We start from the raw sequence: 16854 nt of genomic DNA on the forward strand, positions 1-16854 counted from the left end.
TTCTCACTCCCAATGCATCAAATAACGTCAATGACTGAGAAAAGTCCACATATATTGGACGTTATATATATAGGGAACAAATTGAGAATGTGTTGACCAGAGTGAACTAATACATTTTGCATGTATTCAGTAAAGATTGGCTGGTAAAATGCTGAATATATAACAATTAAGAAATCTGCTTTTTAACTTCAGAGATGTTTAACAACAAATTGAGAGGAACCTTGAAGAAATAAAGACATTTTTGATTAAACTGATTCTCTTTATTATTGCCCTTCTTGACCATTTTACTTTCTCTTTTTTGTTTGAAAACATTGTGATGTTTTTCTTTTGTGAAACATAATGTAGCACTGTGCCCAAGGTAAATTTACACAAAAAATACTTATGTTGAATTTAAAAAAGGTCCAGGGAAATGTCTGGATATCCAAATGAGGCAATTAGGTGAAAGCTTGAATGGACGCACCAGTGTGTGATTCAAAAAGCTTGACTTCTTCACTCATACATTGTACTTAAATTTTCACCTGAAGAGTAGCAAAAACGTTGCGCTATCTTTACGATATCATGTCTTCTGCATATATCATATCAGAAATGGAGTTTTTGGATTTTAGACAAAAAGCAAAATCATCTGCATAAAATGTGATTTTGTGGCAATTTGTGACCAGATTCAAGATAAGATAGTCAGGAAACACTGAGCAATTACACACACAAAACATAACAGGGCATGGGTGAGACAAGGACAGCGCTTGAAACTTACAAACATAGAACGTGACAGAGCTTTAGATACGGACAAGACTAGAAACAGACTTTGGACTTAGAAGAGGCTGTTAAATCTAGTCTGTGGTTTAGGCCTCCACCTTCAGCACCCTCTAAATTTTCCACCCCCTACCCGAACAAGGGTCTGTATCCAATCCCTACTTTCATCTTTTGACTCTACCTCTTTATTTTCTACCTCGAACCAGGGTTTGTATTCCCACCCCGCTTTTTTGGTGCAGTTGGTGAGAGGCAGGTGCAGATGATGGTAGTGTGGCAATCGGCAGTTACATGTGGCATCTAGGCCTGTGGTAGCATTGTAGCAGCTAACAATAGCTAAAGCGGTGAGAGTATGATAGTATCTTAGCAGTTAGTATTGGTAGCTAGCAGTTAACATTAACAGTATAGGTGAATCTAGCTTTATTGTCTTCTTCTGTTCCTCTTAACAGGTAGCGGTTAGCACGTAACACTAGCTAAATGGTAGCATCGGAACTGTATTGTCTTCTTCTGTTCTTCTTAGCGGTTAGCATTAGCATTAGCAATAGTTAAATGGTAGCATCGGTACTGGCCACTACCTGGAGAATCTCTGGGTCAGTTGAACGTGGCGGTGCTGTTTGGATTGTGTAGGAGCAGTGTGAACTGGCACTAGGGGGGGTGACTCTGGGACGCCGGAGTTCACTGCTCTTTGGCAGGTATAGAGGCAGATTAGAGCTCCAAGGTTCTTCACTGAGAATGAATCCTCTTTTTGAGCACAAGTATCTTGTGTTTAAATTAACTTTGGCTGTGGCATGGACCGAGACAAGAACAAGATGAGAAACAAACTTACAGAAACTATGGCATACAAAAGACAAAGACAACATTAGAAACACTTACACAGGCTGTGGAAAGCAAGGACAAAGACAAACCAAGGAAACACTCACATGAAACATGACACGGACGTGAACAGAGATAACACAACGAAGAACAACTTACATGTAACACGACACAGACATGACAAAGATATTACAACGACCAACACTCACTGAGGGGGCTGGGGCTGGGGCTGGGGCTGGGGCTATGGCTATGGCAAGAGAAACGCAGACAGCAAGGTGACGAAGACAACGACCCGAGAAAGACAGGGGGAAGACGCGGACTCATATACACAAGGAGGGATCAATCAGACAATCACAAGGGCGGGAAAACACAGGAAGTAAAGCAAACAAAGACTCATAACATGAACCTCGAAATAAAACAGAACGTGACAAAACCAGACAAATACAACACACAAGGGGAATCTTAAACAAAAAACCAGAGTGCACAGCACGGATCATGACAAAGATAAGATGAAACTTTATTTATCCCCAGCCGGGTAAATTTGGGCATTACAGCAGCATGTGATAGCAGTAGGAAGAAAAAAAGCCTTAACATCGTTAATATCTTATGTAAATGCTTCATTTGCATTAATTAACAATAACATCGGTTTCCTTTCTCAATGGGAAAAAAAATTGAAGGCTCCCATTTACAACTACCCTCTCCCATGGAGTCGAAAACGAAATTCAAAGCTTCCAATAAAATCATCTAAAACCTAAAGTAGTGCTCACGAACTCCAAGTCAGTATTTTCACACAATAGTAGGAAATATTTTTTTCAACATTAAGAGACACAAGATTTTTTTGATGGGGCAAAAGATTGGTGCTACATTCATTTAAGTTCTAAGTTAATATATTCTTAAAAAATGGAAAAAAAAATAACACTCAATGTAACCTTTTCAATCATAATAGACAATCTCATCGATAACAATTATGATCCCCTTTGATTTTTGAAAAAAAAAAAGATAAATGAGTTATGCCTTTATTTTACATTCCAAATCATTTAGACATTTCTTTTGGTTTAAGGCAATTAGGGTATACTGCCTCCACCATTAAGTATGTAACCTTTTGCACTTAGTGATTGAGTCTTTTAACATAAACTAAAATAATCTTGATTGAGCTCATGATTATACCATAGCTACACTTTACAATACCATATATATGAGAATTCCTCAGAACAACACATACCTTACAAAGTAGCTGGATCGGTGAGATCACACCAGATCATGCAAGATCTTGCAAGCAAGTTGTCCCATGATAGACTGTGATTGACAGATGGTTCATCCAATCACCTGCCACATATTTTTTAAAAGTTCCTGCTCTTTTCCAAATGGTTTCCAAGGACGACTTTCCAGATCAGTTCTGTGTAACATCGCATCTGGCGCGTCAGGTTAGAAAAACACGATTCCTGGCTAAAACTTGGTTAAGTACAGCATGATGCACACCTTTAAACATTCCAAAAAGGTATTGCCAAACTACGATGGCACACAATGGTACATAACAAGTTTATTGCAGAAATTAAATTATGGGATGTTTAATGATGAGAGAAATGAAAATAAAAGTGAAACAGAGAAAAATATTGCTCGCCTGGTTGAAAAGGACGAAAATAATAGACTACAAATTCGTTCTATGTAGTAGATTACAATCTTGAGACATTTGGAAAATATATTTGAATACTGACCAAAAACTACAAAAACAATATAAGATTAAGAAAAAAGTGATATACATATTTTTTTATTTTTGCTAGGAAAACATAATTAAGTTTACCTATGTCTTAGGTCCTGCCCCCATAGCACACGCCCTAATGGGTGGTGTAGCATGCATTGGGGATGACATAGCCCTACTTATTAAATGAAAACAGTTATGAAGGGAGGAGGGCAGTCATGGGAGCTTTTCCTGGCAAATATTTCTTCTCTTATGTTTGCCTTATGTTGTTCTTTTTCTCTTTCTGCTCTGTATCTTCCTCTTTTCCTTCATTTTGTAAATTACGGAGAAAGTTTCATCTGAATGAAGTACACAAGCCTGGTGATGTGGTCCTGGGTGGGCTGTTTGAGCTCCACTACAGCTCTGTTTTCCCTGAGTGGACATTTACCTCAGAGCCACAACAGCCCACCTGCAAAGGGTAAGTTTCACACAAATACAGCACACAGCCTGGATCTGTGCAAATTATGCTGTCTGTTCAGACTATTCATGGTGAGGATGAAAATGCCACTGTGCTGAAATACTTATAAAACATGATTAGTGTCACTTTTTATGCACTTTGAGTTATAACTTTTGAAATTTCTTTCTGTAAAAAGTGTGTTTTTGCAACTCTGTAATATTTTATGTCATCAGTTTAGCAATTTTGTACATTAACCCACTCCTCATAGAGCCAGAAATACTTTGGGTGTTTAATAGTGGTATTTTATGTGCTAGCTTTGACACGCCAGGTTTCAGGCAGGCCATGACCATGGCCTTTGCTATTGATGAGATCAACAAGAACTCCAATCTGCTCCCTAATGTGTCTCTGGGATACAGTCTTTATGACAACTGTGGCGCGCTTGTTGTTGGATTCAGTGCTGCATTATCACTGGCAAGTGGGCGAGAGGAGCAGTTTCTGCTTCAGCAGAACTGTTTCGGGACCCCCCCAGTCCTGGGGATTGTTGGTGATTCCTTCTCCACATTTTCGATTGCCACCTCCAACGTACTGGGTTTATACAAAATGCCCATTGTAAGTTTTCTGTCCTCGATACTTTCAGTTATTCTATCTTTACTGCATATGAATGAATGGCATTTTTAAAAGTCATACGTTGTTGAAATATGAAAATATTTCCACTGGGTCTGACTTGCACGAGATGAACCATTTGATGTTATACTGTTTATTTCTTTGCAGGTGAGTTATTTTTCCACATGCTCGTGCCTGAGTGATCGGCAACGATTTCCATCCTTCTTTAGAACAATCCCAAGTGATGCTTTCCAGGTGAATCACCATTACCAAGTTAAGACCTTTAAACTATGTCTGTGTCAGGAAATACACCAAGCTTGTAGAAATTGTCACTTATGACACAAATCTTTCCTTTTTTTCTTGATGAGAATAATTACTTGGAATTGTGAAATGTGAAACATATATAAATATATAATTTACATGATTGGCAATGACGCAGGTTAGTTGTATATGTCATTTTAAAAGAATACATTTGTCTGTGCTCTAATCCCTTTACATTAATATATCCACTCAGGTGCACGCTATGATTCAGATTCTAAAACACTTTGGCTGGACTTGGGTAGGCCTCCTGGTCAGTGATGATGATTATGGACTCCATGTTGCCCGATCCTTCCAATCTGACCTCACTCAGTCTGGTGGAGGTTGTCTGGCCTACTTAGAGGTCTTACCCTGGGACAGTGAACCAAGTGAACTCAGGAGGATTGTACATTTGATAAAGACATCAACAGCTCGTGTGGTTATGGTGTTTGCACATGAGTTTCATATGATTCATCTGATGGAAGAGGTTTGAATGACAGTAAATATAACTTCAAAATCCATGACTTTAAGAGATGTAACATGATGATTTTTTTTTTTTTGTGTGTGTGTTCCTCCAAACAAAAAAGTATTCACCACAATCCTGTCAACTACCATCAATGTCAATCAACCAAAATTATCTGCAATAGCCAATTTAAGATCCAGTAAGGTCATCATCATCATCAGTGAAAATGTTAACTTTGATTGAGTGAATGATTTCAACCTGAAGATGATTCAGCTAAATGAAAACAATGGTTGAAATATTTATCTATATTCTTTGGTTTTCATCAGTTTGCAAGTATGAAAGGATCACTTCTTAATGAAAAGAACACTAAAATGTTCAAATAGGTGGACTAAATTAGTTAATACAGGGTTATACAAAAATTGACGGCAGTTATATACTTCAGTTATGCATTTTGAGAAAACCCGAACCACACCTGGTGCATGAAATAATAGCATTTAACTCAATTTTTAGTAATTACACACAGATTGATGTATACAGACCCTATGTTAAATTGAGTGCCTTGCCTTGCCTTTTTTTTTTTTTTTTTTTTTTTTACATCTGTGCTCATTTGAACAAAAAATAAGTAGCAGACAAAGGAATTGTTATCGACAAATCAATATGTGCTCCACAGCAAACTGCATGTTTTTCAAGAAAACTGAAACATACAGTATATTTTATATAATACTATACACAGGTGGTGAAGCAGAATGTAACAGGCCTGCAGTGGATAGCAAGTGAAGCATGGACAGCAGTCGCTTTTCTCCAGACACCTCGCCTCATGCCATACCTGAGCGGCACACTGGGCATCGCCATCCGTCGAGGAGAGATTTCAGGACTTAGGGAATTCTTCTTACAAATACGTCCTGACCAAAATGATGGTGGCAACAATGGAAACAGCATGGTAATGCTAATAATAACATTAATAATTGATTTATGTTGCCATTGTTCTGCAAATATTGACTTTATAATATACTATATTTCAGGTGAGGCAGTTTTGGGAATCTACATTTCAATGTAGATTTGATCCAGCAGGTTTGGTGGAAGCTGGAGGAGCACTGTGCACTGGACAGGAAAATATTGAAATGGTGGGGACTGAGTTTTTGGATCTTTCAAACCTCAGGCCTGAGTATAATATCTACAAAGCTGTGTATGCTCTTGCGTATGCACTCGATGACATGCTGCAGTGTGAACCAGGGAGGGGTCCTTTCAGTGGGCACAGCTGTGCCACTTTACAAAAACTGGAGCCATGGCAGGTGTGATATCAATTTTCAATGCACCAGGTTATGTTCTGAAAACAGCCACTATACCCTGAGATGCTTAGTAATTTAATTTTGTGGAGATAATTATAAACAAGATTTGAATAAACATTTTGTAAAAGTTTTGTTTTGTGACAGTGTTGACTGACCAATGGTATTAAACCACTGAGACAAAACAACAGTTTCAAGTTCAGGGTGTCTCTATATTTCAATGAAATGTTCTTCAAACCAACGGGTCCTGGAGTCTGTCATGAGCTTGATCTTTCTTTCTTCATTATTCCTACAATCCATTTGTAGCTTGTACATTATTTGCAAAATGTCAACTTCACCACACCATTTGGTGATCAAGTGTCATTTGATGAGAATGGTGATGCCTTACCAATATATGATATCATGAACTGGCTGTGGCTCCCTGATGGAAAAACTGAAGTTCAGAATGTGGGTGAGGTGAAGAGGTCGGACTCCAAAGGTGAAGAACTCACAATTCATGAAGACAAAATCTTCTGGAACCTTGGATCTAAAGAGGTTGTTTCTGTTCTTTCTTACATTTCTCCTTATTTGGGCTGTAGGTCTTAGCAGTATAGAATACTCTAGAGTTACAGATTGATTTTTCTCCCTATAGCCACCCCGGTCAGTTTGCAGTGAAACCTGTCGTCCAGGTACTCGCATGGCCAGAAAGAAAGGGGAACCTGTGTGTTGTTTTGACTGCATCCCTTGTTCTGAAGGAAAAATCAGCAATAAGACTGGTGTGTACTCAGTTTCGAACATTGCAGTTGGAAGTTACAACCATATAGCTTGACACTTTTTCTTTTTTCATAGACTCCACTGAGTGCACCAGTTGTCCAGAGGACTTCTGGTCCAGCCCCCAGCGTGACCACTGTGTACCTAAGAAAACAGAGTTCCTCTCCTACCATGAGCCTCTGGGTATCTGCTTGACAACCACCTCATTGCTGGGTACATGTATCAGTGCTGTTGTCCTGGTGATCTTTGTCTATCATCGCAGCACACCCATGGTACGAGCCAACAATTCAGAACTGAGTTTCCTGCTCTTGGTGTCACTTAAACTATGTTTCCTGTGTTCACTGCTTTTTATTGGCCGTCCCAGTCTGTGGACATGCCAGCTGAGACATGCAGCATTTGGGATCAGCTTTGTGCTTTGTGTCTCATGCATCCTGGTGAAAACCGTGGTGGTTCTGGCCGTGTTCAAGGCCTCCAAGCCAGGAGGTGGAGCCAGTCTGAAGTGGTTCGGTGCTGTGCAGCAGAGAGGGACAGTTATTGTTCTTACTTCTATCCAGGCAGCAATTTGCACAGCCTGGCTTGTCTCTTCCTCACCAGCTCCGCATAAAAACACTCAATACCACAATGATAAGATCATTTATGAGTGTGTTGTTGGGTCCACAGTTGGTTTTGCAGTGTTACTGGGCTATATCGGCTTTTTGGCTACCCTTAGCTTCCTGTTGGCATTTCTGGCAAGAAATCTTCCAGACAACTTCAACGAGGCCAAGCTCATTACTTTTAGTATGCTGATCTTCTGTGCTGTGTGGGTGGCCTTTGTCCCTGCTTATGTCAACTCACCTGGCAAATATGCAGATGCAGTGGAGGTGTTTGCCATCCTGGCCTCCAGTTTTGGCCTCTTGGTAGCACTGTTTGGACCCAAATGTTACATAATCTTGCTAAGACCAGACAGAAACACAAAGAAAGCGATCATGTGTCGAAAAAACACTTAGTAAAACCTGCAGCTGCAACAGCAAAATGATCAGCTAGTCCTATCCGTTCTCGTGGTCAGGATGCCTTGGCAACACTTTTTTACGACACTGGGTAAACCTTTATTGTCATGTCTTACTGTGTGGAGTAGTCTGATAAACTACAGCCCATTCTCACTCCCAAAGCATCAAGTAACATCAGTGAGTGAGAAAAGTCCACATATATTGGATGTAGTTGGATGGGTCAAGCAAAAAACTTTCACTCAGGAGATCAGGGTTTGTGTCCTGTGTGAAACCAAAAATGAAGGTTGGTTTCTTTGTAACATACATAACTTGATGTACATAAATCTGCAAGTGATGTCCTTATTTTAAGCCAAACCATGAGCTTTTCCTACACATAACCAAGTTATTTTGGTGCCTAAATCTAACCAAAATGTGACCATTTCACAACGTTAACCATGTCTTTGTTATTGTTCTCAACAAGGTTTATTTTGTGCATGTAAATGGACATTGCTAACCAGACGTATATTTATTAATCCAGACTTGACGACAGAGCCCCACACGTTGAAAAATTATGCTAAAGGGGTACCCTGTACCTTCAAAAGTGACACCACAGGGTCCTGACCAAGCAAACATAATGGGAACAAATTGAGAATATGTTGGCTAGAGTGAACTAATACATTTGCATTGATTGGCTGCTAAAATGGCCAATTTACGACAAATAATAAACCTGCTTTTTAACTTAGGAGATGTTTAACAACAAATTTAGAGGAACCTTGAAGAAATAAAGACATTTTTGATTAAACTGATTCTTTATATTTTTATTGATCCCAAGACTGGGAAATTATTCTCTGCATTTCACCCATCTCTGTTTTGAAGAAACACACACATGCAGTGAACCACACACAGGAGCAGTGTGCTGCTCTTGGGCCTTGCTCAGGGGCACATCAGCCAGCTAATGGAGGGGGAGGGAATACTCCACCACACCCGAGTATTCTGCCAGTCCAGTGAGGGAATTGAACCGGCGACCTTCCAATCACAAGCCACTTTTCCAACCTCTAGGCCACGGCTGCCCCCAAACGGTTTATCGCCCTTCTTGCCGATTTCACTGTCTCTTTTATGTTTGAAAACATTTTGTGATGTTTTTCCTTTTGTGAAATGTAATGTAATGTAATGTGTAATGTAGCACTGTGCCCCAGGTAAATTTCGGAGGAACGGAGCGACCTCCTGCCTGCTGGTGAGCCTGGCTTTTTTGGCACCTCCAGACAGTGGGTGAGGAAATGTCCCTCCCGGCTGCAGTAGAGGTACAGCTTCCCTTGCATCCGTCGTTGATATTCGGCCGGGGTCAGGCAAGTCCGTCCCAACTGCATGGTGTCCTCGGCTGGGGTCTGGCAAGTCTCGCTGGTGACGTGCGTGAAGCTGTGGGTGGCCAGTATGGACGCTGGACAGCTGGGCTGTGGCCCGGTGGAGAGCGGTCTTCTCTTCCTACCCATCTGTTCCCTGTCTCTTTCCCTAAACCTGTTGTCGAATCGTATGTCTTTCAGGTTTTTTAGTGAGGTGCTATCTTCACGTATCACTAGTTCATCATTCATTTCAACCGCTAGCCCCTTGAAGAACTTTCTAGCCCCCCACACTTTCTGCTGCCAAAATGCGGAAACTGATCATGTATCATGTATTAGGATACTGACTGGGTGCCCTGTTGTAAATCTACAACAGGGCACAGCTGGCCAACAGCTTTTAGGCCCTTAACTGGGTGGTCAAAAACCCTTCTCATTTCTTCAGAAAATGTGAGTAGGCTCATTACAAAAGCTACCGTGCATTGGTAAGTGGAATGCGTGCTTGGTTGCTGAGTGAAAACTAGTGAGCATTGGTGGAGGAACCGTGCACATGTCCCTAAATCTCCTGAATACCTGGCAGGTATGGGGACGAAAAGCTCTCAGGTCAGTGTCGTGGCACTGGCGACTGGGTCAGTGGCAGGGTGGCACAGGGAGGATGGTGGGATGAGCTGGCCCTTCATGGCCGCCAGTTGTCCGCTCAGTTGGGTAACGCTGGCGGTGAGTTGCTGCAGGTGCTCCATTACCTGGAGCAGGGATGACTAGTGCTGGTTTACCAGGGCCGCTTGGCTCGAGAGCACCCGTTTGAGGTTTTCCAACTTTGCTGAGTCCATTCTGTCCAGATTATTCTGTTATTGAAGGAGAGCCGGGACCCAGTTGCAGAGACGTTCGAAAAACCATTAATTAATAGAACAAACAATCACCTTTGCAGGGAAAAACTCACTCTTCGTAGAAACAACAACAAAAATTACAGCAGAGGGGAAAGTAGCAAAATAAAGAACAAACACAAAATCACCATAAGGGAAGAGTGCACTCTGGAATAGAAAGTAGTGTCCAGGACAAAACTCATTAGTGAAAATCACAGTTAGGCAATGGGTATGCGGAGAGAGGTAGGCGATCACTCAGGAGCGAGACTGGTGGGGGCGAGAGCATGGAGAATAATCTGGCACAGGAGTCGAATTGGTGATGGCTAAAGAAGCCGGTGTGATTACTGATGAGGAGCAGGTGTATCTAATGAGGCTTGCTCCTGAGGAGATCAGGCCCACCTCTCTGTCACGCTCTACCTGCTGACAGAGAGGGAGGAAAGAAAAATGCTGTCAGACAGAAATGAGGGACAACACAAAAAGCAGAATTATTTTCCAATTCATTCAGACATATCTCTTTCTCGACAGTGAAGTATGTAACCTTTTGCCTTCGTGATTGAGTCTTTTAACATCAAATGAAATAATTTTGATTGAGCTCATGATAATACCATAGCTGTGGCGGTTGGTATTGTCTGTGCATTTAATTTGAAGGTCCACTTCCTGTGTTCTGTTGTGTTGGCTTTAACTTTACGTTTTGTTTTCCTGAGGCTCCCTTCCCCCCCCCCGATGCGTCGAGGAGTGATTGGGCACACCTGAGTTCACTTCCGGAAATTAGGACGCCTATTTAATCTCTGCGGAGACGCTCCTCGACGCCAGAGTATACTTCCACGTACCGTGGTATCAGTTGGTCTTGAGTCTCTCGTGGTAAAGTACTTTTTGATCTCGTGTTAAACCTGTTTGGAGTAATTGCTTGTCTCTCTTCTTTCTGTTCCAGTGCCTCCCATGCCCACACAGCCCAGCACTCTCTGGACCTCTTTGAGTTTGTGTTTGTTTGGACCTCACGCTGCCAGCGACTGTTTGAGTTATTGCCCTTTTGTGAAAATAAAACTTTTGTTAACCCTCTCCGTTTCTGCTCCTGGGTCTCTCTCTGCACCCACCGTCACAATAGCAACACTATACAATTCCATATATACGAGAATTTCTCAGAACAACACTGACCTGACAAAGCAGCTGGATCAGCGAGATCACACCAGATCATGCAAGATCTTGCAAGCAAGTTGTCCCATGATAGACGGTGATTGACAGATGGTTCATCTAATCACAGGCCACGCATGTCTTGCTCTTTTCCAAACAGTTTCCAAGGACAACTTCAGTTCTGTGTAACATTGCATCTGGCACGTCAGGTTAGAAAAACACGATTCCTGGCTAAAACTTGGTTAAGTACAGCATGATGCACACCTTTAAGAATTCCAAAAAGGTATTGCCAAACTACAATGGCACACATAACAAGTTTTATTGAGAAAAAAATAAAAAAAATTATACACTTATAGACGACGAATCATTTCTATGTAGTAGATTACAATCTGTGGACATTTAGAAAATATATTTGAATACTGACCAAAATCACTCCAAAAACAATATAAGATGAAAAAAAAGTGACATACATATTTTTTATTTTTGCTAGGAAAACATAACTAAGTTTACCGGTGTCTTAGGTCCTGCCCCCACAGCACACGCCCCAATGGGTGGCGTGAAAGATTAAACAATGACGGAAAGCATGCAATGGGGATGACATAGCCCCACATATAAAATTAAGTAATGCTGGACAAAGACACAGTAGTGAGGGGAGGAGGGCAGTCATGGGAGCTCTTCCTGGCAAATATTTCCTCTCTTGTGTTTACCTTATGTTGTTCTTTTTCTCTTTCTGCTCTGTATCTTCCTCTTTTCCTTCATCTTGTAAATTACGGAGAAAGTTTCATCTTAATGAAGTACACAAGCCTGGTGATGTGGTCCTCGGTGGGCTGTTTGAGGTCCACTATGGCTCTGTTTTCCCTGAGTGGACATTTACCTCAGAGCCACAACAGCCCACCTGCAAAGGGTAAGTTTCACACAAATACAGCACACACCCTGGATCTGTGCAAATTATGCTGTCTGCTTAGACTATTCATGGCAAGGATGAAAATGCCACTGTGCTAAAATACTTATGAAACATAAATAGTATCACTTTTTATAACACTTTACATGATAACTATTGAAATAAAAGTGTGTTTTTGCAACTCTGTAATATTTAATATCCATCAATTTCGCAATTTTGTTTATTAACCCACTTCTCAAACAGCCATCATACTTTTGGTGTTTAATAGCGGTATTTTATGTGCTAGATTTGACACTCTAGGTTTCAGGCAGGCCATGACCATGGCCTTTGCTATTGATGAGATCAACAAGAACTCCAATCTGCTCCCTAATGTGTCTCTGGGATACAGTCTTTCTGATAACTGTGGTGCACTTGTTGTTGGATTCAGTGCTGCATTATTACTTGCAAGTGGGCGAGAGGAGCAGTTTCTACTTCAGCAGAACTGTTTTGGGACCCCCCCAGTCCTGGGGATTGTTGGTGATTCCCTCTCTACATTTTCTATAGCTACCTCCAACGTACTGGGTTTATACAAAATACCCATTGTAAGTCTCCCGTCCTCTATACTTTCAGTTATTCTATCTTTACTGCATTTGAATGAATGGCATTTTTAAAAGTCATACGTTGTTGAAATATGAAAATATTTCCACTGGGTCTGACTTGCATGAGATGAACCATTTGATGTTATACTGTTTATTTCTTTACAGGTGAGTTATTTTTCCACATGTTCCTGCCTGAGTGATCGGCAACGGTTTCCATCCTTCTTTAGAACAATCCCAAGTGATGCTTTCCAGGTGAATCACCATGACCGAGTTTAGACCTTTAAACTATGTCTGCTTCAGGCAGTATAACAAGAAATTGTCAGTTGATGACAGAGACCTTTTCTTTTCTCTTCATCAGGTCAATTATGTGTGATTACATTGTGAAGCATTTTTGAGTATATCTTTTATATTCATTACAATAATTTAAGTTACTTGTATCTTTAATTTTAGTATATTTTTCTGTAAAATAATCCATTCATATTGATATATCCATTTAGGTATGGGCTATGATTCAGATTCTAAAACACTTTGGCTGGACTTGGGTAGGCCTCCTGGTCAGTGATGATGATTATGGACTCCATGTTGCCCGGTCCTTCCAATCTGACCTCACTCAGTCTGGTGGAGGTTGTCTGGCCTACTTAGAGGTCTTACCCTGGGACAGTGAATCAACTGAACTCAGGAGGATTGTACATTTGATAAAGACATCAACAGCTCGTGTGGTTATGGTGTTTGCACATGAGTTTCATATGATTCATCTGATGGAAGAGGTTGGAATGACAGTAGATATAACTTCAAAATCAATGATTTTAAGAAACATAACATGATGAATGATTTATTTATGTTGTTTTTGAGTTTCTCAATTCAAAATTCACCAAACACAGTCCTGTCAATCATGATCAATGATCAATTAAATCTCAGTTCCAATTAAGCCACTGTAAAGTCAAAATCTTTGACAATGTTTGATACCTTTACCTGTACCTTTACCATGAAACAAACATTTCCACTTGTTAAAGATTCCGATTTCCTTAAACATGAAAAAATTTGAGGGTTTCCATCAGTGTGTGGACATGACATGTCCGCTAGCTATAAGTAAAAGTCATAAAAAAAAGTTGTTTTCATGATAAAGGGAAGCTCACAAAAAAAGAAAACTGAACATTTATGCATTTTGAGAAAACTCAGCCCAACTATTGTGCATGAAACAGCAGAAGTGTTTGTGCACCTAAGATTATACTGACCACTCCTTGTTTGAAATAGATAGCAACATGCAGAGCGTATGTTAAATTCTGGGTCACATCTTTCACATTTGTGCTTACATGACTGACAAAATGCCAAACAAAGGAATTGTTGGACATAAATCAATACTTGCTGCAAAGCACACAGTATTTTTTTTCAGCAGAACTCTGAAACATATATTTTATATCATGCTATACACAGGTGGCAAGACAGAATGCGACTGGCCGGCAGTGGATAGCAAGTGAAGCTTGGACAGCATCGACTGTGCTCCATACACCTCGCCTCATGCCGTACCTGAGGGGCACACTGGGCATCGCCATTCGTCGAGGAGAGATACCAGGCCTCAGGGAGTTCCTCTTGAAAATACGACCTGACCACAATGACAATGACAACCATGGAAATAATATGGTCTCAGTTTGTTCTAAAATAACAATAAGAAACAATAAGAGATCATGAACAATATATTTTCATTTCTGCCAATATTGACTTTATTATATGTTGTATTTCAGGTGAGACAGTTTTGGGAATCCACATTTCAATGTAGATTTGATCCAGCAGGTTTGGTGGAAGCTGGAGGAGCACTGTGCACTGGACAGGAAAATATTGAAATGGTCGGGACTGAGTTTTTGGATCTTTCAAATCTCAGGCCTGAGTATAATATCTACAAAGCTGTGTATGCTCTTGCGTATGCACTCGATGACATGCTGCAGTGTGAACCAGGGAGGGGTCCTTTCAGTGGGCACAGCTGTGCCACTTTACAAAAACTGGAGCCATGGCAGGTGTGATATCAATTTTCAATGCACCAGGTTATGTTCTGAAAACAGCCACTATACCCTGAGATGCTTCGTAATTTATTTTTGTGGAGATAATTACAAAAACTGGAGCGATGGCAGGTGTGATATGAATTTACACACCACATGTTCAGGTTTTAAAAAAAGATGCTACACGGTTAAGCACTTACTGACTGACTTTGTTCGTACAGAATGTTTTTTAAAACATATTTGTAAGAAGACATTGGAATGACAACTATGAACTTGATTATTTTCTTTCAAAAAGTAAGTATTTAATTACAGAGATAGCAGAATTAAACCCATTTCGATTTTATTTTGTGACAGGGTTGTGACCAATGCTAACAAGTTAGTTATACAAAACATCAGTTTGAATTTCAGGTTGTCTCAATACTAAAAACTACACAGTAGAAAGGTCATGATTTTGTTGCAAATCACTTGAACAGTGAGATAAACTTCCTCTTGGATAAAATCTGACACACTTCTTATCTGTTTATTTTTATTTCTGTCATCCATTTCCAGCTTCTGCATTATTTGCAAAAGGTCAACTTCACCACAAAATTTGGTGATCAAGTATCATTTGATGAGAATGGTGATGCCTTACCAATCTATGATATCGTCAACTGGCTGTGGCTCCCTGAAAGAACTGAAGTTCAGAATGTGGGTGAGGTTAAAAGGTCGGATTCCAAAGGTGAAGAACTCACAATTGATGAAGACAAAATCTTCTGGAACTTTGAATCAAACAAGGTTGTTTGTGCTCTTTCAGACAACCTTCCAATTTTTGGACTTTAGATCTTAGCAGTATAGAATAATGTAGAGCTACCGGTTGATTTTTCTCCATACAGCCTCCCCAGTCAGTTTGCAGTGAGAGCTGCCCTCCAGGTACCCGCATGGCCAGAAAGAAAGGGGAACCTGAGTGCTGTTTTGACTGCATCACATGTTCTGAGGGAAAGATCAGCAATGAGACTGGTCTGTGTTCATGATGATTTTTTTTTGAAAAGTATTTTACATCTTGCACAAGAATGTACCTCACCATCTTCCCCTTTTTGTTAGATTCCATGGAGTGCACCAGTTGTCCAGAGGATTTCTGGTCCAGCCCCGAGCGTGACCACTGTGTGCCAAAGAAAATTGAGTTCCTCTCCTACCATGAGCCTCTGGGTATCTGCTTGACTGCTGCATCATTGTTGGGTACATGTATCAGTGCTGTTGTCCTGGGGATCTTCACCTATCATCGCAGCACACCCGTGGTACGAGCCAACAATTCAGAACTGAGTTTCCTGCTTTTGGTATCACTTAAGCTATGTTTCCTGTGTTCATTGCTGTTTATCGGCCGTCCCAGACTGTGGACATGCCAGCTAAGACATGCAGCATTTGGGATCAGCTTTGTGCTTTGTGTCTCATGCATCCTGGTGAAAACCATGGTGGTTCTGGCTGTGTTCAAGGCCTCCGAGCCAGGAGGTGGAGCCAGTCTGAAGTGGTTTGGTGCTGTGCAGCAGAGGGGGACAGTAATGGCTCTTACTTCTATCCAGGCAGCAATTTGCACAGCCTGGCTTGTCTCTTCCTCACCAGCTCCGCATAAAAACACTCAATACCACAATGATAAGATCGTTTATGAGTGTGTCGTTGGGTCCACAGTTGGTTTTGCAGTGTTACTTGGCTATATTGGCTTATTGGCTATCCTTAGCTTCCTGTTAGCATTTCTCGCAAGGAATCTTCCAGACAACTTCAATGAGGCCAAGCTCATTACTTTTAGTATGCTGATCTTCTGTGCTGTGTGGGTGGCCTTTGTCCCTGCTTATGTCAACTCTCCAGGTAAATATGCAGATGCAGTGGAGGTGTTTGCCATCCTGGCCTCCAGTTTTGGCCTCTTGGTAGCACTGTTTGGACCCAAATGTTACATAATCCTGCTGAGACCAGACTGGAACACAAAGAAAGCTATAATGGGTCGAGGAAAATCCAGCTCATAA

At 40.9% G+C, this 16854-nt stretch overlaps 2 protein-coding genes across 2 annotated transcripts; both read left to right on the forward strand.

The window, feature by feature from the left end:
- Positions 1-3552: 3552 nt before the first annotated feature.
- Positions 3553-8080, forward strand: LOC121609261 (extracellular calcium-sensing receptor-like; the record flags this gene model as incomplete). Its single annotated transcript, XM_041940846.1, has 9 exons — positions 3553-3716; positions 4010-4304; positions 4467-4553; positions 4813-5082; positions 5792-5998; positions 6081-6350; positions 6651-6878; positions 6976-7099; positions 7173-8080. Coding segments are annotated over 9 exons (2553 nt in total), but the record flags the coding sequence as incomplete, so codon positions are not given.
- A 3142-nt stretch (positions 8081-11222) lies between these two features.
- On the forward strand, positions 11223-16854 carry LOC121609206 (extracellular calcium-sensing receptor-like). Its single transcript, XM_041940779.1, has 10 exons — positions 11223-11247; positions 12111-12291; positions 12575-12869; positions 13032-13118; positions 13364-13633; positions 14301-14507; positions 14609-14878; positions 15410-15634; positions 15733-15856; positions 15941-16854. Exons 3-10 carry the CDS (start codon positions 12603-12605, stop codon positions 16852-16854), a joined length of 2364 nt encoding a protein of 787 aa, XP_041796713.1. The 5' UTR covers positions 11223-11247; positions 12111-12291; positions 12575-12602.

The sequence above is a fragment of the Chelmon rostratus genome, chromosome 7 (assembly GCF_017976325.1).
Source record: "Chelmon rostratus isolate fCheRos1 chromosome 7, fCheRos1.pri, whole genome shotgun sequence".
NCBI lineage: Eukaryota > Metazoa > Chordata > Actinopteri > Chaetodontiformes > Chaetodontidae > Chelmon > Chelmon rostratus.

What these genes read in the sequence shown, in the direction of transcription:
- LOC121609206 (XM_041940779.1), top strand. Translation starts at nt 12,603, where the DNA reads ATGACCATGGCCTTTGCTATTGATGAGATCAACAAGAACTCCAATCTG. An exon ending in ACAACCATGGAAATAATATG is followed by an intron (nt 14,508 to 14,608) that starts GTCTCAGTTTGT and finishes GTTGTATTTCAG; the next exon opens with GTGAGACAGTTTTGGGAATC. An exon ending in AAAGATCAGCAATGAGACTG is followed by an intron (nt 15,857 to 15,940) that starts GTCTGTGTTCAT and finishes CCTTTTTGTTAG; the next exon opens with ATTCCATGGAGTGCACCAGT.